Raw genomic sequence first — 26493 nt, 5'->3', positions numbered from 1 at the left:
GATGATACCAAGTTTGGTTGGGCTGTGTTACTATCTGTAAACTCTGATCCCTCCTGCTATATCACTGCTTGAGAGTCACCATGAGTGACCATGGACATGTGCAATCACTTGAAGAAAAAACAGTTACTAAACATTCGTAACTGTTGTTCTTTGAGATGTGTTGCACATGTCCATTCCATAATCCGCTTTCCTACACTTCTAAACCTGAGTTTCTGGAAAGAAGGAACTGATGGGGTATGGGGTCAGCTGGGCGCTTTATAATGGTGCTAATAGCGCATGGCATCAGAGGATGCTTGAGCCACCCCAGTGCGTACCACTGAGGGAAAAATTTCTAGCGTAGGGTGCATGCACACCAAGAGTGGAATGAAGATGTATAGAAATTGAAATTCACAGCTAGGAAAAACGCATCACAGACCATGAAATCTGGTCTCTTGTGCACTTTTACCCTATCCTATACAGATTTCATGGGGGAGACCATCATTTCTCAAACTGTGGGTCCCGACCACAAGGGAGTCTGTGGGGTGTGTTGCAAGGTTAATGGAGGGAGATCGCAGTATTGCCACCTTACTTCTGCACTGCCTTCGGAGCTGCATGGCCAGAGCATGGCGGCTGCTGGTCACGGGCCCAGTTCTAAAGGCAGTGCTCCACCAGCAGCAGCACAGAAGGGTGGCAATACTGCGACCCGCCTACATAATCTTGCAACCCCCTTTTGAGTTAGGACCCCTATGGTTACAATACTATGAAATTTCAGATTTAAGTATCTGAAATCATTAAATTTACAATTTTTAAAATCCAGTGACCGTGAAATTGACCAAAATGGACTGTGAATTTGGTAGGGCCCTAGGCATGTGCAACACATCTCAAAGAACAACAGTTACAAAGTTTGTAAATGTTTTTTACACCCTGAAAGTGTAAAAAACAAACAAACAAAAACAGTAAAAATAATGTAGTGAGGATACAAATGTAATTATGACATCAATATCATGATGATAATTTTTGTTAGTTTGTTGCTCAGGAGAAGAGCTGCTGATAATTATGCCAGTGATGTGGGAAAACAAGATAATGTGAGCCACAGGAACTTAATTTTATTTTGCAACATTCATATTTTAAAGTGGAAAATTATATATGCTTTGAAGATGAAATACACTTCAGATACTTGGTTTTAATCCAGTTCTTAATTTTATTTTAGCAAGGGGAGGTAAGACTCAAATGTCTTACTGCTTTGCAAGGACTTTACTATAATAAAGAGCTTAATTCCAAATTGGAACTCTTCACCAGTCGATTCAAGGTACGTATGTTTGATATTTTCAAGAAAACAGACTTTAAGCTTTTTAAAAATTATTCTGTTTTACTTTGTGCCGCTTTGAAAATAGTTTCCTTTTTGTTCTTAGGATAGAATTGTGTCTATGACTCTTGACAAAGAATATGATGTTGCAGTCCAAGCAATAAAATTACTTACTCTTGTTTTACAGTAAGTATATGTCTATTTCTGACCAATATGAAGTAAAAGAATAAAAATATCTGTGTGTATAAGTGTAAGTCAGACGCCTCAATACAGAGCAGAGAGAAGTTTGCCCATCTTACAGTAGCACAATGATGTATTCTAGAAATAGTTAGCAGTGACATGTCCAGCCAGGATATCATCCCAACCTTTACCCAATTTACACATTTAAATGCTAGAAATATTACTCATTTCAATTTGAAGTTTTCATAGTAGAGCTGAACTAAAAAGATATACTGCAGGTGGGATGTGTTTGATAGGAGGCAATAATTGAACTAAGCTGACTCTTTGATCACAACATAGTATGTCTTGGATATGTTTTAGACAACGTAGTGTAACTTCATGGAATGCTTATTTTAAAAACAGAACTTTTTATATCTTGAGAAACTTTCTGACAATCAATAGACAATTTATTTCAAAGATATTCTTTGGGCGGGGCTAGTATAGTTTCAGATTAAGATCTTTTTCTAAACCAGATACTATAGGTGAAATGCATACATAACATTAAAATCTTAGGGTGAGGTTAAGCATTACCATAGGCCATTTAGAAACAATCTTGATTAATTTTTTGGAAGGTATGAGTCCCCTAGAATGAGTTGAGAATCTTAACCCTAGTACCTGAGCTTTCTTATCCATAACCCGATGAGATGGCATGAAGCAGAAGAACCAGCTTGCTATAGAGTGTGTAACTGGAGACAGGCTTGACTTGATTTTGTTTGTGAAGTAATAGTTTCAGTACCCTGTTGATTTAAAAGCATGGCACATGTAGGCAAAGCAAAGGGTTGCCCAACAAGTTAGACTGATATTTTAGCAGTGCTGTATCCTCCATGTAGAAGGGGTTTTTTGTTTTGTTTTTGTTTTGTTTCCTTTTTTAAAGGATCGAGGACATTTTAAAGACAAGGCTTTCTTTTGACTCTTCCCTTTTCTCCTGTCTAATGATAGACTTACATTTTTGGTCTCTGTATTTTTTCCCTTTTTCTTCCTAGGAGTAGTGAAGAAGTTCTGACTGCAGAAGACTGTGAAAATGTCTATCATCTGGTTTACTCAGCTCACCGGCCAGTAGCAGTAGCTGCAGGGGAGTTTCTTTATAAAAAGTGAGGGGCAATATACTTAATAGTAATTGATTACCTTTTTATTGTATGGACTATCTAAAAAGTACTAATATTATGGATATTATTTACCTTTTAGCTAGGAAAAGGGAAATCTGAATAAGAAAGTAGGTGTTAAAATGCTTTTGTTTTAAAATGCGGGACACTGTATATCACAGTTCAGACTGTAAGTGAGAAAGGCATGGATAATTTGTAGTGAGATCTACAATTTTAAAAAAAAAAGTCACAAACCAGGCTCAGATAGAAGAATTAGTCCTGATGCTGGCTATTATTTGAGAATCCAGAAACTGCAGGTAATCTGGCAAGACCCTACAAGTTGTAAACCTGTCTCGTGAAATGTTTTAAATAATTTTTTAAATACCTTTTCTGTGTAATGTAGCATGTACACAAAACATATACTTGCATAAGTAGCTCGTAGTTTTCTTGCTTAATATGTGGCCATCCCATCTAAATTATGTGAAGAATACACCCAGATCTCATGAATGCCATGTAAAATGTCGCATATATTACACTTAGAAGTGGAGATGTTTTATGGAATGGACTAGAATGTATATTGGTATTACTTTCTCTTACATGACTGATCCAGATTATTGTGGATTGTCTGCTGTCTTGGTACATGTGACAGCCATTGTGGTTTAGCTCGCTCCTGTAAGCTTCCATTTTTCTTCTCATCTTTCAGTAAAAGAATTCATTAAGAGTCTGTTAAATCTGTATCCACCTATAAATCTGCAAGTCTGTGGGATTTGAATTTGGTCCTTACGAAGCTTACTCTTTTGCAATAATGCTGTTTCTCTGTAGTGTGTATTTCTAGTGGCCGTTGCTTCAGCTAATCTACTGACAATGGCAGATTGTATAAACTGGATATAAAAGGGCTCTCCCTCCTTTTACTTACCAAACTGTTACTGTGTAGCGATTACATAGTTACTGAGATTGTAAGCTCTTTGGGGTAGGAACTGTCTTTTTGTACAGTTCCTAGCACAGTGGGCTCTCAGGCAGTATATTATTATAAATAATAATTACTTAGGATAGTGCAAAGTCCTTTTGTAGGACACCTACATTCTTTGAGAAATGTAGGCCATTTATTAGAGATTATAAAAATGGATCATCTTGTTATGCAGACCTGCTATGATCTATGTGGAGAATCAGTGCTATTAAAACTTCAGACTCGTCATGTAGACTTATATGCTTGCTCAACTTTAAACACTTGATTAGTCCCGCTGAAATGAGTGTTCAAAGTTGGACAACTCAGATGCTTAGTTAAGCACTTGCTTAAGCTTTTCTGGGATTTAAGGCATAAATCCTGCATGCCACTAATGGGAGGGCAGCTATATCAATTCCTGAAACTTACAAAGCTGCCTCTTGGAGCTCAAATCATAGAATCATAGAAATGGAAGGAACCACAAGAGGTCATCTTGTCCAGTCCCCTGCACTCATGTCAGGACTAAGTATTATCTAGACCATCTTTGACAGGTGTTTGTCGAACCTGCTCTTAAAAATCTCCAATGATGGAGATTCCACAACCTCCCTAGGCAATTTATTGCAGTGCTTAACCACCCTGACATAAAGTTTTTTTCTTAACGTCCATTCTAAACTGTCCTTGCTGCAATTTAAGCCAATTGCTTCTTGTCCTAGCCTCAGAGGTTAAGAAGAACAAATTTTCTCCCTCCTCCTTGTATCAACCTTTTTTGTACTTGAAAACTGTTATCATGCCCTTCTCAGACTTCTCTTTTCCAGACTAAACAAACGCAGTTTTTTCGATCATCCCTCATAGGTCATGTTTTCTAGACCTTTATCATTTTTGTTGCTCTTCTCTGGACGTTATCCAATTTGTCCACATCCTTCCTGAAATATGGTGCCCAGAACTGGACACATACTCCAGTTGAGGCTTAATCAGCGTGGAGTAGAGTTGAAGAATTGTTTCTCATGTCTTACTTACAACACTCCTGCTAATACATCCCAGCATGATGTTCACTTTCTTTTGAAACAGTGCTACACTGTTGACTCATATTTAGCTTATGGTCCACTATGATCCCCAGATCCCTTCTCAAGTACTCCTTCCGAGGCAGTCATTTCCCATTTTGTACGGGTGCAGCTGATTGTTCCTTCCTAAATGGAGTACCTTGCATTTGTCCTTGTTGAATTTCATCCTATTTACTTCAGACCATTTCTCCAGTTTGTCCTGATCATTTTGAAATTTAATCCTATCTTCCAAAGCACTTGCAACCCCTCCCAGCTTGATATCCCCCTCAGACTTTATAAGTGTACTCTCTGTCATTATCTAAATCATAGATGAAGATATTGAACAGAACTGGACCCAGAACTAATCCCTGCAGAGCCGCACTCTTTATGCCTTTCCAGCATGACTGTGAACCACTGATAACTACTTTCTGGGAATGGTTTTCCAACCAGTTATGTACCCACCTTATAGTAGCTCCATCTAGGTTGTTATGAGAAGGTCATGTGAGACACTATCAGAAGCTTTACTAAAGCCAAGATATACCACGTCTACTGCTTGCCCCCTATCTACAAGGTTTGTTACCCTGTCAAAGAAAGCTATCAGGTTGGTTTGACACAATTTGTTCTTGATGTATCCATGCTGACTGTTACTTATCACCTTATTATCGTGTAGACGTTTGCAAATTATTTGCTCCATTATCTTTCCGGGCACAGAAGTTAAGATGACTGTTCTGTAATTCCCTGGGTTGTTCTTATTTCCCTTTTTATAGATTGGCATTATATTTGGCCTTTTCCAGTCTTCTGGAATCTGTCCCATCTTCCATGACTTTTCAAAGAGAATTGCTAAGGTCTCAGATATCTCCTCAGTCAGCTCTTTGAGTGTTCTAGGATGCATTTCATCAGGTCCTGGAAACTTGAAGACATCTAACTTGTCTAAGTAATTTTTAACTTGTTTGTTTATTATTTTAGCCTCTGATCCTACCTCATGTTCACTGACATTCACTATGTTGATGTCCAATCACCACCAACCTTCTTGGTGAAAAACCGAAACAGTCTTCATTAAGCGCACCTCTGCCATTTCCACATTTTCTGGTATCTCTCTCTCTCCACCCCCCATCCTCTTGAGTAATGGGCCTACCCTATCCTTTGTCTTCCTCTTGCTTCAAATGTATTTGTAGAATGTTTTCTTGTTACCCTTTGTCTCTAGCTAGTTTTATGTCGTTTTGTGCCTTAGCCTTTCTAATTTTGTCCCTACATACTTGTGTTGTTTATATTCATCCTTTATAATTTAACCTAGTTTTCACTTTTTGTAGGACTTTAGTTTTATTTTTAGATTATTTAAGATCTCCTGGGCAAACCAGGGTGGTCTCTTGCCATACTTCCTGTCTTTCCTACATAGTGGGATAGTTTGCTCTTGTGTCCTTAATAATGTCTCTTTGAAAAAACTGCCAACTGTCTTCAATTGTTTTTTCCCTTAGACTTGCTTCCAATGGAATCTTGCCTATCAACTCCCTGAGTTTGCTAAAATCTGCCTTCTTGAAATCTTGGTCTTTATTTTGCTGTTCTCCCTCCTACCATTCCTTACAATCATGAACTCTATTATTTCATGATCACTTTCACCCACACTGCCTTCCACTTTCAAATTCTCAACAAGTTCCTCCCTGTTTGTCAAAATCAAATTTAGAACAGCCTCATCCCTAGTAGTTTTCTCCACCTTCTGAAATAAAAAATTGTCTACAATACATTCCAAGAACTTGTTGGATAATCTGTGCCTTGTTGTGTTGTTTTCCCAACAGATGTCTGAGTAGTTGAAGTCCCTCATCAACACCAAGTCCTGTACTTTGGATGATTTTGCTAGTTTAAAAAAAAGCCTCATTCACCTCTTTGTCCTGATTAGCTGGTCTGTAGTAGACCTCTATCATGACATCACCCTTGTTTTTTACCCCTTTTATCCTTACCCAGAAACTTTCAACAAGTCTGTCTCCTATTTCTGTCTCAACCTTAGTCCAATTGTATACGTTTTTATATATAAGGCAATACCGCCTCCCTTTTTTCCCTGCCTGTCCTTCCTGAGCAAGCTGTATCCATCCATACCAATATTCCAGTCATGGGTATTATCCCACCAAGTCTCTGCGATGCCAACTATGTCATAGTTGTGTTTATTTACTAGCATTTTGAGTTCTTCCTGCTTATTCCCTATACTTCTTACATTAGTATACAGACATCTAAGATACTGATTTGATTCCCCCCCCCCTTGTCTCTCTTTTATTCCTGCTATAATAGCCCATGCTCCCCACAAATTCCAACCCTTCTCCCAGGTCTCCATGTTTTTGACTTACCTATGGGCTTTTCCCAAGCATGCTCAGAGGCTAGATTAGATATCTGTTTCAAAAAAACATGCCTTTGCAAAGCGCTGTTATTTTACTCAGAAGTTGATCAGATGCCTGTTTCAGAAAAGTAAACAGCAATGCTTCACTCTCCAATTAGTAATACTTTTCTTCCTTTATCCTGATACTCTTTCCATTGCTTCTTAGTCTTCTGAGTGGGGCATGGGGGTCTGTAGTGGCAATTTCATAAAGGAGTAAGGAAAACTAGTTACCAATAATTGGAGTTCATGAAGTTCTGCAGGTCCACATGATCCTTCCATTCCTCTTAGAAGCTTTTGTGCTTGCTATAGCATCCATCTGAAGCACACCATGAAATCAAAAGGCAGCACCTATAAAACTGTTTTAAAGACAGCACATCCAATCAACCCATCCTCCTTCAAAATAATCTAGATCCACAAGTAAAACATGCATGTTACACAATAGTCTGCATTAGTCTTGTAGTAATGTCTGTGTCTTGATACAAACTGATTATGACAATATTAAGTTTACGTTGTAGTATTGCTTACAGCAGTTCATTTGTATCTCTAAACTATGACAGTGTTGTTCAGTGTAATTGCATTTTTCCTTTCCACATTAATAAAAGGAACTGATAAAAAGATACAGTACTTAACATAAAACTTGGACATTCACTGCTGCAGAATAATTAGTTAAATAGCTTGGTTAAGTTTTTAAAAATATATATATTTTATATGAATAAGAGCATCTGAGTTTCAGTTATTTAGGATAAAATTAAGAATGATTATTTCTTGTGCTTCAGAGCATAAATGATCACCTGCTGGTGTCAAGAAATATGCTTCTAGAGTATAGGATTGCACAGATAGATACATTAATAGGGGTTTACATCTTCCTTTGAAATATTCAGCATTGGTTACTGTTGGCAACAGGATACTAATACCTTTTAGTCTGTTTCAGTATAGCATTTCTTATTTCCTTCAAGGAGAAAATGTTTTATGTTAAAAATATTTTCTTAGGCTTTTCAGTCGCAGAGAGCCTGAAGATGATGGACTACTTAAAAGGAGGGGGAGACAAGGTCCAAATGCTAACCTTGTGAAGACTTTGGTGTTTTTCTTTTTGGAAAGTGAAGTAAGTTGAGTTTCACGTTATCCTTTTTATCACTTTGGCTTAGAGAGAGTTCCATTCTTTCCTGCTCTCATGTAGTACATGTCCTTACTGGTTTCCTGTTTTAAATGGTTACTCTGGGAAACTGTAGACTTTATTCTTTATAGTGTAGTATATCATTGAAGATCTGCAGAGTACAGGATCCCATTTAATGGAATAGACAGCCAGTCACTTAAAACCATATAATTTATATATATATTACTCCTGAGGGCATTCTGTGCCAAAAAAAATTAAAATTCTGCACACAATATTTTAAAATTCTGCAAATTTTATTTGTCAAATAACTGTGGAGGCTCCAGCATGGCATTTGGGAGCACAGGCCAATGGCTGCACAGAGGTGGGAGATCACTGTGCAGCTCTCCGCCTGTGACTAGCAGCTGATTTTGGTGCAGGGTAGTAGCCACCAGCTGGGTCTTCCCCAGTCCCGCCTCCTTCCCCACAGTGATTTACCTCTCTGCCAGCTGCCCAGGGCACCCCAAACATACATGCCCACTCTTGTGGCTTCCCTTTGCTTCCCTGTCAGAAAGTCACTTTTCTGTTGGAAAGCAAAGAAATCTGCAGGGGACATAAATTCTGCACATGTGCAGTGGCGCAGAATTCCCCCAGAACTAAAAGAGCACTAAGAAATGGAGTACAGAGAAGTTTGGGCCTTGCTAAATGTTGAATGTCTCCTGTATGAATGGGAGATAAGAGTGCTCAGTGTCTTGCAGAATCAGACCCGTTTGTTGGGAAAATTAGGCACAGTCTTCTCACATATTAGTTTTGGATTCAGACAGCTTACAAAGTTTGCTTTCTGCTGCTTCAAATCCTGCCCACATAACTGTTAGTGACTCAGCAAATTGAAAATGTTAAAATATAAACGAAAGAGGACGTTAGTAAGAATGTTTGTTGATCTCTCTGGATTGATGTGCCACAAAGTTTAAATATATATATATATATATATATATATTTGGAGTCAGATACCATGCCACAGGCAAAAAGGAACAAGAGCAGCCGAGTGCATTGTAGCCACTTTCATAACGATCTTTTTCATTGGTTGAGGAATATAACTACTGTATTCTTTTTAGTTACATGAGCATGCTGCTTATCTTGTGGACAGCATGTGGGACTGTGCAACAGAACTCTTGAAGGACTGGGAATGTATGAATAGTCTTCTGTTGGAGGAGCCGCTCAATGGAGAGGAGCGTAAGAGATTTCATGATATCTTGCTGTCCAAATTGATATATTGTTCATTTTTCAGCATTTGATATAGTTGAGATACTGAAACTAACTCACCCAAATTTTCAGAATAATTTAAGCAGAATGTAAATAACTTCAGATTGATATGGACTGTCCAGACTGGATCACTAATGATTTGACTAAGAGTAGTCACAATGGAGTTAGTACATAATGGTTAAAATTACAGCCTACGGGAGGAGCCTTTATTCATGCTAACTTTTAACTAGGGCTGTCGAGCGATTAATAACTTAATTGCACTGTTAAACAATAATAGAATACAATTTATTTAAATATTTTTGGATGTTTTCTACGTTTTCAAATATATTGATTTCAGTTACAACACAGAATACAAAGTGTACAGTGCTCACTTTACATTTATTTTTATTACAAATATTTGCACTGCAAAAAACAAAAGGAATAGTATTTTTCAATTCACCTAATACAAGTACTGCAGTGCAATCTCTGTATCATGAAAGATGAACTTACAAATGTAGAATTATGTACCCTGCGTTCAAAAACAAAACAATATAAAATTTTAGAGCCTACAAGTCCACTCGGTCCTACTTCTTGTTCAGCCAATTGCTAAGAGAAACAAGTCTGTTTACATTTACAGGAGATAATGCTGCCCACTTCTTAATTAGTGTCACCTGAAAGTGAGAACAGGCGTTTGTATGGCACATTTGTAGCTGCCGTTGCAAGATATTTACATGCCAGATGCACTAAAGATTCATATGCCTCTTCTTGCTTCGACCATCGTTCAGGAAGACATGCTTCCATGCTGCTGATGCTCGTTTAAAAAAAAAAATGCGTTAATTAAATTTGACACAATTCTCCCACAAGGAATTCCATGTCTCCTGCTCTGTTTTACCCGCATTCTGCCATATATTTCATGTTATAGCAGTCTTGGATGATGACCTAGCATGTGTTTGTTTTAAGAACACTTTCACTGAAAATTTGACAAAATGCAAAGAAGAATTTTTAAAGATAGCTACAGCACTGGACACACTGTCCTCTGGAAATATTGCCAAAGCATGAAGAGGCATATGAATCTTTAGCGCGTCTGGCATGTAAATATCTAGCGATGCCAGCTACAACATTGCCATGTGAATGCCTGTTCTCACTTTCAGGTGATGTAATTAAGAAGTGAGCAGCATTATCCTCCGTAAATGTAAACAAACTAGTTTCTCTTAGCGATTGGCTGAACAAGAAGTAGGACTGAGTGGACTTGTGGGCTCGATTTGTAGGCTCTAGAGTTTTACTTTGTTTTTGAGTGCAGTTACGTAACAAAAAAACCTACATTTGTAAGTTGCACTTCCATGCTCTACAGTACTTGTATGAGGTGAATTGAAAAATGCTATTTCTTTTGTTGTTAATTTTTACAGTGCAAATATTTGTAATAAAAAATAATATAAAGTGAGCACTGTACACTTTGTATTCTGTGTTGTTATGGAAATAGATATATTTGAAAATGTAGAAACTTCCAAAATATTTAATAAATTTCAATTGGTAATCTATTGTTGAGCAGTGCGATTAATTTTTTTAGTTAATCGCATGAGTTAACTGCGATTAATCTACAGCCCTACTTTTAACCTTTTGGAGCTTGAAAGTCTACTGTGCCCATAGACAATGTCCTTTTGTTGTAATAAATTCTGTGACCATCACTGCCAGAGATTAAATTCTCTTAAAGGAATAGTAAACTTTCCAAATAAAGATTGAAAATGTGTTATTTGAAAGCCACTTAAATTAGTGTTCTGGACAGGTATTTGTGCATATACATTTATATTTTCAAATGCTGGGGTCTGAACTTTGCCTTCTGGTACATGCACAACTCCCTCACACAAAAATAATGTAATGTTAAGTCATAGATATTTCAAAGAGATTGGGTTGTTAAATGAAATTAACTAGAAGTTTAAAACTGCCATTCTGGTGCCTGCTGTTTGTCCCCCAGAAGCAGTGCTCAAAAGTGGAAGGATAAGGATGTTTTCTTTCTTCAGCCTCTGCAAAAGAAGTAGGAGGATCAGTGTGGTGTAGATTCTTCTTTAAACCAGCTCTGAGTTTTTTTCCAAAAACCAGAAATCGCAGAATTTGTAACACATTTATGATAAACACAGGCTCTACTTAGGAGAGTTGTTGCTTTGAGCTTTCCAAAAAGCCCAGATTCTTGGAGTGGCCTCTGCACATTCACACTCTTGGGATGTGCTGGAAGTGTATCTTGGACCAGTGGAACCTATCAATAGCAATGCCTGTTAGAATGCTCTTATGACCCCGTCCCTCTCCTTTCTACTTTGAACATTCAGAGGGTGGGAGTAAAATAGGCCGTGTAGTGTGTTCACTGGCTCCGTTCCTTCTAACCCCAGCCACCAGGAACTTCACAAAGTCCTTGGACATGGATTCATCAGAATGAATCATTCTCAGTACTGTCCCCTTCATATTTTAGTTGGATGTTAGTTCTTTATTTTCCATAATTGCTGCTTTTTTGGGGGGGGGGGGGGAGTAAAAATGGTGTAGGTCCTTGATTTCTAATATGTGAGAACCAAAGACAATGGAGCTAGGTTTGAAGAGGTAAACTTCTTGCCCTGCTGTTTTTCCTGCTTTGACTAGACCGCAGGAGAGATCCTGTGCTGTTTTATTGCTCCATATGTAGCAGCTTCACAGGGGCCAAAAGGGAACATTAAAAATGCTTCCAAGCAGTGCTATTATAGGAAGCATAAGCAGCTAAACCTTCTAGTTCCAAAATGCAGGGAAATTTAGGTGCTGGGAAAGCAGCCTCAGCCCTGACACTGAAGGGGGTGAAAAGACCAGCAAAGTCCCAGCACAGATGTCAGTCTGTAACTAGAGCCTAACCTAAGTTGCTGTTCACTGTGAATCTGCGCAGGCTGGGTCTGACTCAGCATAAACACCTGGCTTTGTAGGTATTTTTCATAGATTCATAGATATTTAGGTCAGAAGGGACCATTATGATCATCTAATCTGACCTCCTGCACAATGCAGGCCACAGAATTTCACCCACCACTCCTGCGAAAAACCTCTCACCTATGTCTCAGCTATTGAAGTCCTCAAATCATGGTTTAAAGACTTCAAGGAGCAGAGAATCCTCTAGCAAATGACCCATGCCCCATGCTACAGAGGAAGGCGAAAAATTTCCAGGGCCTCTTCCAATCTGCCCTGGAGGAAAATTCCTTCCCGACCCCAAATATGGCGATCAGCTAAACCCTGAGCATATAGGCAAGATTCACTAGCCAGATACTACAGAAAATTCTTTCCTGGGTAACTCAGATCCCACCCCATCTAACATTCCATCACAGGCCATTAGGCCTATTTACCATGAATATTTAATTATCAAAACCATGTTATCCCATCATACCATCGCCTCCATAAACTTATCGAGTTTAATCTTAAGCCAGATAGATCTTTTGCCCCCACTGCTTCCATTGGAAGGCTATTCCAAAACTTCACTTCTCTGATGGTTAGAAACCTTCTTCTAATTTCAAGTCTAAACTTCCTGGTGGCCAGTTTATATCCATGGGTTCTTGTATCCACATTGGTACTGAGCGTAAATAGTTCCTCTCCCTCTCCGGTATTTATTCCTCTGATCTATTTATAGAGAGCAATCATATCTCCCCTCAACCTTCTTTTAGTTAGGCTAAACAAGCCAAGCTCCTTGAGTCTCCTTTCATAAGACAAGTTTTCCATTCCTCGGATCATCCTAGTAGCCCTTCTCTGTACCTGTTCCAGAGGTATCTGCCTCTGCAAAAAGAGCCAGTCCTGGAGAGCATGTGATTAAGGACCTGGGATTTCCAGTTCCACACACTGAAATGTGAAAGTGGTACCTATAAGGTCCATCCTTGGCAGAGTGAAGGATGATATTAAGGACCAAGGTTGTATCATGGATCCACACCCTACCTGGATCAAACACCATTGTTCTCATGCTCAGAACCTCATTGTAAGCCTGATAAAGCACCTGATGCTTCCTCAGAGCTTTTGGTTGCTGGATATACAATTATTATTTGTTTGTATTACTGTAGCACCTCGGAACCCTGGTCACAGACTCAGGACCCCACTGTGTTAGGCATTTATACGAACACCGTACCATGGTGGTTCAGGTTCATTGCTTTGAGCCTCTGGAATATCAGAGAGACTTTCGAATCAGGAGCCCTTGTGCAGCAACAGATACGTTATCCCCCATGCTTAAAAGAAAGAAGCATATGGTAGTGGTGCCAGTTTATTTTTTTTTTTCCTTCAGTAAAGAGAAAAACCTTACAAGCTAAATCAGTTTCCCTAGCTGTGCCGACCTCCTCAGAAATACATTAATCTCGTCCTCGGATTAGTGAAATTCTTGCTGCTCTTAAACACAAAAAAGAAGCTTACAAGAAGTGGAAGATTGGACAAATGACCTGGAAGGAGTATAAAAATATTGCTCAGGTATGCAGGAGTGAAATCAGGAAGGCCAAATCAAACTTGGAGTTGCAGCTAGCAAGGGATATTAAGAGTAACAAGAAGGGTTTTTTCAGGTATATTAGCAACAAGAAGGTGTTCAGGGAAAGTGTGGGCCCCTTACTGAATGGGGGAGGCAACCTAGTGACAGAGGATGTGGAAAAAGCCAATGTACTCAGTGCCTTTTACGCCTCTGTCTTCATGAACAAGGTTAGCTCTCAGACTACTGCACTGGACAGCACACTTTATTAATGATCTGGAGGATGGCATGGATTGCACCCTCAGCAAGTTTGCAGATGACACTAAACTGGGAGGAGTGGTAGATACACTGGAGGGCAGGGATACGATACAGAGGGACCTAGACAAATTAGAGGAGTGGGCCAAAAGAAATCTGAGGTTCAACAAGGACAAGTGCAGAGTCCTGCACTTAGGAAGGAAAAATCCCATGTACTGCTACAGACTAGGGACCGAATGGCTAGGCAGCAGTTCTGCAGAAAAGGACTTAAGGATTATGGTGGACGAGAAACTGGATATGAGTCAACAGTGTGCCCTTGTTGCCAAGAAGGCTAACGCTGTATAAGTAGGAACATTGGGCTGTATAAGTAGGAACATTTCCAGCAGATCGAGGGATGTGATCATTCCCCTCTATTCGGCATTGGTGAGGCCTCATCTGGAGTACTGTGTCCAGTTTTGGGTCCCACACTACAGGAAGGATGTGGAAAAATGGGAAAGAATCCAGCGGAGGGCAACAAAAATGATTAGGGGGCTGGAGCACATGATTTAGGAGGAGAGGCTGAAAGAACTGGTATTATTTAGTCTGCAGAAGAGAAGAATGAGGGGGGATTTGATAGCTACTTTCAACTACCTGAAAGGGGATTCCAAAGGTGATGAATCTACACTGTTCTCAGTGGTACCAGATGATAAAACAAGGAGTAATGGTCTCAAGTTGCAGTGGGGAGGTTTAGGTTGGATATTAGGAAAAACTTTTTGACTAGGAGGGTGGTGAAGCACTGGAATGGGTTTTCTAGGTGGTGAAATCTCCTTCCTTAGAGATTTTTAAGGTCAGACTTGACAAAGCCCTGGATGGGATGATTTAGTTGGGGATTAGTCCTGCTTTGAGCAGCGGGTTGGATTAGATGACCTCCTGAGATCCCTTCCAACCCTGATATTCTATGATTCTACCTTTAACTTCCCCGTCGTAATCTTAGAGGAAACTATACATCTGATTTTTTGATATTCTGGGGTCACCCTCTAGGAATAGGATTACCTGGCCAGTTTTAGATGGTTTATTACAGCTGGTAAAAAATGCCTGATTATATCCATCAACTGGACTGGCAATTTCTAAAAAATTAGATAAGTTATACCAGCTTTCTCATGAGTGATTCTTGTTCTCCAGACTCACCCAGATCCAAATTCATTTGTAGTGGAAGCTGCTGTCCAAAGAGCTAAAGGAGGTCAATTCTTCTGTCTCTTCAGATAGTTGATAAGAAGGAAGATGATGTGAGTAGAAGGATGTTCTCTTTTGCCACAATACGAATCAGAATGGTCAACTAATAGGCAGTAATGTCCAGATGTCAGTTTTATTTGGGAGAGAATGTTTGCGCGGTCACTGCCAGGAGACTAGAGTAAACTGGTCAGACCCCTTATTATTGAAGGTCAGTTGATAAGTACATCTTGAGAGTATTCTTTGATGCTTTTGGTACTGTATGTAGAGCAGTGGCATCCACATGTAACTACAAGTGGTGACTCGAGATATGTTCATTTGTACTTTATCCGGAAACAAGAACTAGAGTGGAAGACACGCATTTGTTAAGTGCTGAACAGATGAGGTTTAGAGAATGTGAAAGACATCAGTTCTACTGCAGGGTCTCGAGGAATTTCTCAATCCTCTAGGAAAAGATTTGGGATACCAGTGGATATGGTTGTTTTTGGAAAGGAACATTCTCTTCCACTTCATTTTGAAGGAAGGAATAGCTCCCTATTCAGCCACAGCAGAGACCCAAACCATGAGCTAAAGCAGGGGTGGGCAAAGTTTTTGGGCCGAGGGCCACAGCTGGGTGAGAAAATTATTTGCAGGGCCAGGGCAGGGGGTTGGGGTGCGGTAGGGAGTGCGAGAGGGTGCGGTGTGCAGGAATGGGCTCAGGGCAAGGGATTGGGGCAGAGGAAGGGTGCGGGCTGTATGAGGGGGCTCAGGGAAGGGGTGTGAGGTGCAGGCAGGGAGTTGGGGGGCAGGGTGCAGGAGGGGTTCGGGCTCCGGCCCGGCATCACTTACCTAAAGCAGCTCCGGGGTGGCAGCAGCGCACACTGGGGCCAGGGCAGTCTCCATGCCTGCCTGCCCTGGCCCCACGCCGCGCAGCTTTGGGAAGCGGCCAGCACCATGTCCCTGCAGCCCCTGGGGTGACGGGGGGGAGGCACAGGGCTCTTTGCACTGACCTTGCCACGCCTCCAGGTACCTTCCCTGAAGCTCCCATTGGCCGTGGTTCCCCGTTCCCGGCCAATGGGAGGTGCGGCAGGTGATGCCTGGAGGCAAGGGCAACGCATGAAGCCCTCTGCCCTCCCCCTCCCGCAGTAGTATTCACAAAATGCTTTTCAGCAGTAGCAGCGCATTTAAGATGTCAGAATTTCCATGTCTACTCTTATTTGAACGATTGGCTCATCAGGGTATCCTCACAGTAGGTTGTAGCAAAAGCTCTGTCACAAATATGCACTAGGGTTCAAGATAAAGCTGAAGAAATTACACACACCACCAGATCAGACCTTTTATTGAGGCAATCTGGATTCTCAAATAAACAGAGATTTTCTTCCAGAAGAAAAGCATTTTAAAAATTGGGTTGCAGCAATAAAATTATTGGAGAAGGACTCATGTCAGATAGTAATATTCTTCAAGATGGGCTTTGGCGAGGTATGTAGCTCTGTGTGTGCCTATCTAGAGATGAGTCTTCTGCAGCCCTGACTATCAAAACACTGTATGACAAGTGTAGACAGCATGATTATGAAATTGACACTACCTAGGGATGTGTTCCTGATTCTTATATGGTGGACTCAAACTTCAGTGTGTCCTCAAAGGAGTTGTATTCAGTTCCTAAACTGTCCACTTGCAGGTAAGGAGAATATACTAGCAGATTAGGATGAGCGGTTATTCTGGAGTGAATGACTTCTCCCTGTGGGGATGTCAGGACATAGATTTATTCGCAAGAAGACACAGCTCTAAATGTCAGAGGTTTTGCTCCAGACCAGGAGGAGACCATCAGTTTCTGATACATTTTTTCTAGATGGGGAGTAGGTCTCTTGTGTTCTCTCCTCCAACCCCCATTTCCCTCATTCAAAGAGTTCTACGTAAAAATCGAACAATATAAAGCCAATGTTAACCTGATTGCTCCAGCCGTGGCAAAATAGTGGTTCTTAGAACTATTTCAACTATCACAAGGAGTTTTATCTGTCTGTCTCTGCGATTCCATTCCTATTGACCAAGCAAAAAGGTGTGATTTGCTTTCCAAACCCAGACTCTCTCCACTTAACAGTAAAAGTACAGGAACCTGACCAAACTGGTACTATACTGTTAAGGAAAGGTACAGTAGATTCAGTTGAACTCCAAGACTCACTTGTGTTATAAGTAAAAAAGATTCTCTTTGTGGGAAACAAACAATATCATAAACTCAGCTTCAGCTCCTGTCCAGTCCATACTGGGATATTTCATTTGAAATTCTTGGGAAGCTTTTGAGCTACACAGAGCTCTCCTTCAGGGCTGTTTCAGATCTGAAGAAGACTTGTGAGTGTCTTGAAAGTTCCTCTCTTTCATCCACAGAAGCTGGTCCAATAAAAGATACTTCACCCACCTTGTCTCTCTGACATCTCCCATGCCCTCTTACGGTATTTCACAAAGATAAAATGATCCTTCTTCCACACCCAAAATGTTTCCTGGTGGTAACAGAATTTCATGTTAACCAGTTTGTAAACTTACTAGTATTTTTTCCGAGACCTCACTTTCATTCAGGAGAAGTAAGCTACATGCCTTGGATGCTATGATAGCATTAGCTATCTGTTTAGGTGATTTCCTGTATTCCTGAGATCTAATCTATTTCGATTAGATCTCAGGAATACAGGAAATCACCTAAACTGTCTTTTATGGAGAAAAAGAGTGAAGGTCAGGCAGTTGCATATTAATGTATTTCTAAATGGTCTTAGACTCTATTGAAGAATGTTATAAATACACATTTGTTACTTTTCCATAAGGGCTTAAAGCACACTTGATTAGAGTAAAGGCCAGTTCCACGTCTGGCCGTACATACATTCCAGATTAAAAATCTGTTGAGTTGCTCTTTGGAGCTCTGTTCATACTTTCACAAAACATTATTTCTTAGAACTGGTATCTATATAAGATGCACAGTTTGGTGAAGCGGAATTACAGTCTCTATTTAAGTAGGTCTCCTTTCACACTATCTGGAGGGAGGAGTACTGTTTGCCAGACTCCCAAGAATGCAAATGTGCAGAGGTCACTTGAAGAAATGAAGGATACTCACCTGTAATCATAGGTTCTCATGCTGGACTCTGCACATTCACACTGCCTGCCTACCTTCCTCTCTTCCTTGGAATCCTAATTTCAACTTTGAACCTGAGAATGCAGTAGAAAGAACTGAGAAAACCAGTACACCTTGTCACCTTTTATAGCCCTACTCTCTGAACATTTGGAGCTGCAAGGGAAGGAGAGGCAGGGAGTGTGAGGGTGCCCCAATGGCTGCTGCTGTCAGAATGTTCCACAGGTCCAAGCTGCACTGCCAGCTCATCTCAAGACTCTGAACGCGAAGAGGTCATCTTGTAGAATTCCAGTTATAGGTGAATAACTCTAAAGTTCTGTTTACTGTCACATCTCCATACCCACATGCAAAAATAATTAAATGCCAAAAATAGATTTTTTGGGGAGAAGGGAAATAGGAAAATTACAAAATCTGCCACTCCTGTGTCACAAGTATAGCCTTATTTATACTAGAAAAACTAAAACAGCATACCAAATTTACAGCACAGATCACGTGACTCTGTTGCATCATTCCCCCAACTTTATATATTTTCTGTCTGATCCTGTGAGGTGCTGAGCATCTTCAGTTTCTCTTCATATCAATAAGAGTTGAGGGCTCTCTGCAGCGCACAAAGTCATAAGCCCTTCGCTTACAAACTTTGAAGTAAAAACCTTGTTGCTTGATGTCTAAGGAATCCGGTGCTATGGTACTAATATATATGAATGAAAAAGTGACAAGTTGCAATTATGATCTGTTTTCTTTTTAATTTCAGCTTTAACTGATAGACAGGAAAGTGCACTGATTGAAATAATGCTGTGTACAATTCGACAAGCAGCAGAATGCCATCCACCTGTGGGAAGAGGAACAGGGAAAAGGGTATGACCTATAAGCTTTGAAACAACATACATTGTTGAGAGAGAAATTCTGTTAAATTCTGCCTTTTTATTGTTTTTTCTGTTATTTTAGTATTCAGGTCTTTTATGGCCCTGATTTTTTGACTGCACTGAATAAGAAGAGTGTAAAATAGTTTAGTCCCAAAACCTGTTTAAAAAACAGTCAGTTTTTAGTTTTAAAAACTTTCTTACATCAATAATTTAGGTGCTGACAGCAAAAGAGAAGAAAACACAGCTGGATGACAGGACAAGAATTACAGAGCTTTTTGCAGTGGCACTTCCTCAGTTATTAGCAAAAGTAAGTTTAATTCTATTTGGAGGTAGAGGTTGTGTGTTGTCAAAATGTTAGGCAAATAGTGCATGTCTCCCAATGCCCTGTATGTCATTAGAAACTACAATATATTTGATACTTGTTTTGATTATGTGTTAGTAATAATTAGCTAGGTCTTATTGTAATAACTCCAAAACAAAAATCTTGTAGGCCTTAATTATTTTTGTTAACTTGACAGTATTCTGTAGATGCAGAAAAAGTGACCAACTTGTTGCAGCTGCCACAGTATTTTGACTTGGAAATCTATACAACAGGACGATTAGAAAAGGTAAGATAACATAAAATGAAATTAAAGAGGGGAAAAAACTGAACTGAGACCTTGTCCTCACTGAGATTTCAGACATCAGCGCTGCTAGACTTGTGAAAACCGCTTGTGTAAATGCTGTTTGTTCTGGTGCATCTATATGAGTGAAGAAAAGGCCTGAGCTTCATGGTCTCCACTGGCTATTTGTCTTAGAGAGTGTCAGAGCCTAAGTTTGCTTTTGAAAGATTTCTTGGTCAAGATCAATAGAGGAGAGAGTCTTTCTAGACAAGTGATTGTCATGTAAGAGCATCCCAGTTCTGGGCTATCAGGGTTATTACATTTCAGAACAGGTACACCATTTGGGGAGAGAAGCTTGTGCTAAACTTAGTTGTAGCTAGTATAATTAGGTTCGTTCTTCTGTAAGTACTAAAAGTAGTAAAACATAAAACTTGCATTTGAGAAGTGTCAATTGAGCTACATGGTTGTAAACTTTTTATTGTTAGTAAAATTGTTTATGGTATTACAATTTGAAAGGTGATATATTGACATTTTCTCCCTGCGGTGGTATAGAGAAAATATATTCGATACGTGTTTATAAATACAGGGGTTGCTCTTAAGTTTTTCCGTTTTGCTTTTGATGACTAGATATTATCACAATATTGCCTGTATATCATACATTTAATTATAACACAACTGAAAAGTTTTTCTTGTGACCATTATGTACAAATACAAGTATTTGAGAGTGGGAAATAAATGTTGTTCTATACACTGTGCAACCATCGCCATTAATTCAACTACTATCTAAATTTTTTCTTTTGTATTTAAAAAGTTAATTTTGGTATGTGTTTCAAATTTGTAGTCTTCACTGTCCCCCAGTTTATTTTTTGTTTTGTATTGTATTGTATTGCTACTCTCGCTTTCTCTAGAGAATTGGCAATTTTCTAAAATAGTGTTCTTACTTTCATGACTGTCATATTGAACATAACAAAACAATCTAAAAATCTTTGCTTTCATAACTAGAATATAATTGGAACTTTGTCTTTACTTTTGTAGCATTTGGATGCCTTATTGCGACAGATTCGGGATATTGTAGAGAAGCACACAGATACGGATGTTTTAGAAGCGTGTTCTAAAACATACCATGCACTCTGTAATGAAGAATTCACAATCTTTAACAGAGTTGACATTGCAAGAAGTCAGTTAATAGATGAGCTGGCAGACAAGTTTAACCGACTTCTGGAAGATTTTCTGCAAGAGGTATATCATGTGCATGAGGATCTTTTTCATATCTTAACATTTTCATTATATGTTGTTGGCTTAGTATCTGCAAAGCATGCTAAATCCACTCTAATTTACAAAACTTTTAATGTAGTCATAGTAATATACCATTTATATATAATATATATATCATTATAGTAATATACCATTTCAAGTCTGGTGAATCCGAGTCTTTTTTGTTATGATATTAAGTTGGTGGTGATTCTGTTTACTACCCTTTCAACGTCATGTGGGTCAAAATCTGTTGGTGATTTTTTTAAGCATAACTTCATAGTTTGTCTCTTTATGCTATTAAATTCACTTGGACCTTCAATTTTTAAACAATCAAGTTGCAAAATTTATATATGGTGATTAGAGTTACTTAGCTTGTAGATTTTGCAAGTAACACTTTTAATTGACATCCATACTTTCTATTATGTGGCATTTCATCTTTTTTTTTAACCTGTTTGTTTTTTATAAGTTCAGTATATGTGAAATCATAGAATCATAGAATATCAGGATTGGAAGGGACCTCAGGAGGTCATCTAGTCCAACCCCCTGCTCAAAGCAGGACCAATCCCCAATTTATCATCAAAGGCACTTGTTGCAGCATTAGGAAGTATTTTTTGTTTAAACAATCCTATCCCACTGTTCAAATATTAGTAGGATGTAAACACAAAGGATGAAAATGAATTCTGTAGAATGTAAAAAGGACTATCCTGGGAATAAGAAAAGGAGTACTTGTGGCACCTTAGAGACTAACCAATTTATTTGAGCATAAGCTTTCGTGAGCTACAGCTCACTTCATTGGATGCAGTACCCTGTAGGGTATTTACCATCCTGATTTTACAGAGGTGATTCTTTTACTTTTGCTTTAATTAAAATTCTTCTTTTAAGAACCTGATTGCTTTTGCATTGTTTTTAAGATCCAAGGGTTTGGGTCTGTGTTCATCTATGCAAATTGGTGAGGATTTTTATCAAGCCTTCCTCAGGAAAGGGGGTGTAGGGCTTGGGGGGATATTTTGGGGGAAGACGTCTCCAGGTGGTCTCTTTCCCTGTTCTTCGTTTAACACGCTTGGTGGTGGCAGCATAGGGTTCAAGGACATGGCAAAGTTTATACCCTGAGGAAGTTTTTAACCTAAGCTGGTAAGAATAAGCTTAGGGGGTCTTTTATTCAGGTCCCCACATCCCTCCTGGCCAGAGGCAAAACCCTTTCACCTGTAAAGGGTTAAGAAGCTAAGATAACTTCGCTGGCAGCTGACCAAAATGACCAATGAGGAGACAAGTTACTTTCAAAGCTGGGGGCCGGGGGGGAACAAAGGCTCTGTCTGTGGGATGCTTTTGCCAGGAACCAATCAGGAATGCTCTTCATAACTCCTCAGAACTTACGTTAAGTTAGTAAGTAATCTAGCTAGAAATGCGTTAGATTTCCTTTTGTTAAATGGCTGGTAAAATAAGTTGTGCTGAATGGAATGTATATTGCTGTTTTTGTGTCTTTTTGTAACTTAAGGTTTTGCCTAGAGGGATTCTCTGTGTTTTGAATCTGATTACGCTGTAAGGTATTTACCATCTTGATTTTACAGAGCTGATTCTTTTACTTTTTCTTTAATTAAAATTCTTCTTTTAAGAACCTGAAAGCTTATGCTCAAATAAATTTGTTAGTCTCTATGGTGCCACAAGTACTCCTTTTCTTTTTGTGGATACAGACTAACACGGCTGCTACTCTGAAACCTATCCTGGGAATAGTGGCAGGAAAAATGTAATGACATTAAGACACATCAGGTACTGGAATTGTTTCCCAAGGGAAATGGTGGAAGTTTCTTTGCATGTGACAGCCAAAATGAAAAAGGACAAAGGGTAAAATTTTCAAAACTGCCTGAGTGACTTTGCTTTAGGAGCCTAAGACTCATTGAAAATTAATAGGACTTCGATTCCTTTGTCACTTAGGCACCTTTGAAAATTGTACCCAAAATATTAGAAACATTAGGGAACAATCCTATATTGGTACAATAATGGACAAGATGGTCTTGTTTATATCTTTACCATCTGTAAGTTCTGTGAAGAGGTTCACCTCTATGAGTGACTTGAAGCTTTTATGCTCTTATGACTGTTACGAAGATTGATATGGTGTTTGGAATGCTGCATTGAGTCTTCACGTTGTATCCTGGCTTTTCTAGACATAAAGCAATTGTTTCAGGTTTATATAAGATAGAGTAAAAATCTAATTGGCATTCCATTGTGAATGGTACTTTTAATCAAAACATTATAATGCAGGCTCTTAAAGTGGGGTGAGGAGATAGATAAATTAGGGTCAATCTGTGAAGCTCCACTTATACTAGCTTTCAGGAAGAAGGCATCTAAGAACAATGAGTTCTGTGGGGCAGTGACCATGTCTTCGGCTGTATTGAAGCATCTAGCACGATGGGGTCCTCTATCCAGATGTCTTTTGGGTGCTACCACAATCTAAATTAATAATACTCAGTCTAATGATTGGATTCAGCACAAAAATTGAACTTTTTTCTGTTTTAACTTTTTGGTGTCAGAAGCTGAAAGATTTTGCTGATGAATAATTTTTAAAGGAGCTTTGTTTTCTGTATCGTTATTGTTGCTTATTCATGTATTCCTTTATGGCAGATAAGTGTTAGGCACTCTCTAAATCCAGTGTGCATAAGTACCCTTTATTCTTGATATATTTCAGTAGAAACTGAAAGGAACCCCAACTGAAATCTGTCCTGTTAAAGACAGTGTAAGCCATCTTGTAGTATCTAAACAAAAAAGAAACCACAAAAAGTGATTTTTCCAAAACGCCATGAAAGATCTGAAAACTTCTTTGCAAATTTCACAAACCAGTTTTATCACTTCCATATTCCACTGACTGTGAATTTCCAAGAGGATATTCTCCTCAGCTACCCCACAGTGAATGAGAGCATTAATGCTATAGTTAAACCAAATTTTTCTCGAGGGTTTTTTTGCATAATAGATCTGATAGTCTTGCCAAGGCCCTGCATAGACCTCTACATGAAAACAAATTCTGCTACAATATTATTTTATCTGTGTGAAGTAATTTCATTCCTACCTCCACTTACACACTTATGGCTCATAGTTGGAAATACTCGTTGATGTTGAACATAAATGAATTTCTCAGTTATTATTTTGGAGGACGGGATTTTCTGCAACTTGGCTCTACTCCGTGGGCTTCTGTTTCTGTGGTGATGTTCAGCTTCTCCTTCCCAGTGTGTGCCAAAGGGAAGAGCTTTAGTTGCTCATCTCCCTTGCTCCCTTAGTTCTCAGCTACTTCACTGTACTACAACCTGCCTTACTCACAAGCTATGCTTCTGGCTCCTTGGATTCCACCTCAGAATCCCAAACAGCAGTGCCTGCCTCATTGAAACAATGCGCAGAACAGGCAGTGAAAACCCAGTTACTACCCCTTTGAGAGGGACGATAGAAAGCAAGAGGTAGCTCCTAGGAGATAAGTCAATATCATGCACAAATGGCAAACTGAGAAAGAAATGCTGAAATCCCAGTGACATCTTGGAAAAATTAGTACTATTCCATTGTGTCCTGATTTGAGATGAATGGAGCATCTGCCTCTTAGATATATTGTTTCAGATTGTCTGTGGACTCAAATAGGACTTTCTGTGGGAAAATCTGTGACCCAGATGCTTTTGGGGGTTTGTGGCCCATCTTCCTCCTGCAAATGCAAGATTATAAAGGTCCAGGGAAGACTAGAGTTCGGGCTCCCGCCTGAGCCCAGAAGTCTACCCAGCAATGAAACAGCCCAAGCCCTCTGAGCCTGAGTTGTCTGGCACAAGCCTGCCACGGATTTTTTTTTTTTTTTTTTTTGCTGTGTAGACATACTTGAAGAAAGCAAAGCCCCTCTCTTCCTCAAAGAATGACAAGCTCTCCACCCTCTAAGTAACTGAAGGAAGACTTGGACTTCAGTGGGGAAGATAGTTTGGTTTTTTTATTCTCATTATTATCCCTGGACTCTTATTCAAGTTGGACTCTTATCCTGTCCTTTAAAATCTTAGAAATAAAGATTTTTTTTTTCTTTTGCAGCATGTGTAGCTCCATGTAGATGCTCCCTAACCTGGCTACAAATACAGTGCAAATTGCAGAGCAAAATGTGCTGGGAATTCAGAGAAATTAAGTCTCCAGACCTCTGTCATCCTCTTTGTGATGCTGCTCTTGACATAACTCTGTTAACATTGTATTGTTAGCTGTTGGTAGAAGAATTTTGTGGGTCTAGGCTTCAGAAACAGAAGATATATCTAGATCCCACTTGATGCAGGCCCTCTCTGATGGCATCAAGTTGTATGAGGAAGATCTAGGATGTTGCCATTAAGGAACCCTCAGATCTTCATAAGTTTGAGCTCCTTCAGGATAGGAAGGAGAAACACCATCAAGTCAAGTTTAAGTAGTTAAGGGATCCTCCCCCATGGTCGTTTCATAACAGATTTAGGTATTCTGTTCTGGGCCTTTTTTCCAGAAGCTCCCTCCCTTCTCCAAGCAAGCAGAAATGAAGAATTGCTGGCTTATCCCCACCAATCATGGGAGACTGAAAATCTGGTCTAGACTAGTACACTCATGACTGACTTTTGAGTATTGTCAACAAGGACTTGTGCCATTGCCTTTGTCTCTCCTCCTGTTCTCTACCACATGTATTCTTACAGTACTAGGGGCCACCCTCAGGAATCCCTACAGAAATAGAAATTGGCAGTTGAGGTGCTAATGATCATATTTAACATGATAGAACTTTCTATCTGATGATCTCAAATCACTTTACAAGACATGGTAGGGTGAACTTTTATAAATCTAAAATTAAGCAATTACTTCAAATCTGTTTTGCAAAATAGAAAAATATTGTTGCCATTCTAAAATGATTGCAACACCTCTGCAAGGTCAGTAAGTAGTATAACCATATTTCAGAAGATGAAACGGAAGTGCAGTGTTAAATGACTTGACCAAGGCTACAAAGGAAGCGCTAGGAATAGGTCTCAAGTCTCAAAGTTTGTTGCCGTAGCCAGAAGATCTTTCATCTTTATGGTCTCTATGTACAACTTCTCCTCAGAAATAGCCCAGTTGGCTGCTACCACAAATAAATAAATAAATACACATCATGACACTTGGGCATTTCCAAAAATAATCAAAGAAATTTAGCAGGATTTTGCTATGTGACTCAGCTAGCTGAATTGAAACTGAACCCAGATTGCATTGTACTTATAGGAGTTTATTCAAACAACAAAGAATCAGCTCTGTAACTTAAAGTATGTGTTGAAGTCCTTTGATTTGTTGAATTTAGTTTGGATAGAATTATTAGCATTTCAGAGTATTTTTAGTATGTTGTTCATACTTGATCCCTAATTTATGAGGTTCTCTCCCTTGTTTACGGAACTAATTTGTTGTAATTTAGCTTTTAAATATCTAAAGGAGATTTCTTCTAGTAAAAATTTTAAACATTTATCTATATCATCTTCATAGGTGAGTCAGATTACCAGAATAGCCTTTCCCCAGATAAGCATAGTGA

The 26493-nt window shown here is 39.2% G+C and overlaps 1 protein-coding gene across 6 annotated transcripts in view; it reads left to right on the top strand.

Moving 5' to 3' along the window:
- Positions 1–26493, top strand: part of STAG2 (STAG2 cohesin complex component) — a 182835-nt gene that overhangs the window by 110486 nt on the left and 45856 nt on the right. For 5 of the 6 annotated variants that reach the window (XM_073361289.2, XM_073361285.2, XM_073361288.2 and 2 more), the window contains exons 11-19: positions 1190–1288; positions 1392–1471; positions 2488–2595; positions 7925–8036; positions 9140–9257; positions 19011–19114; positions 19337–19429; positions 19641–19730; positions 20760–20963. In XM_073361289.2, the coding sequence (XP_073217390.1) occupies positions 1190–1288; positions 1392–1471; positions 2488–2595; positions 7925–8036; positions 9140–9257; positions 19011–19114; positions 19337–19429; positions 19641–19730; positions 20760–20963 (1008 nt within the window). The remainder of the gene's footprint in view (positions 1–1189; positions 1289–1391; positions 1472–2487; positions 2596–7924; positions 8037–9139; positions 9258–19010; positions 19115–19336; positions 19430–19640; positions 19731–20759; positions 20964–26493) is intronic. The other variant, XM_078854256.1, reaches the window with a different exon arrangement.

Source organism: Lepidochelys kempii, chromosome 9, assembly GCF_965140285.1.
Source record: "Lepidochelys kempii isolate rLepKem1 chromosome 9, rLepKem1.hap1, whole genome shotgun sequence".
Lineage (NCBI taxonomy): Eukaryota > Metazoa > Chordata > Testudines > Cheloniidae > Lepidochelys > Lepidochelys kempii.
This window is presented reverse-complemented; position numbering and strand designations above follow the sequence as displayed.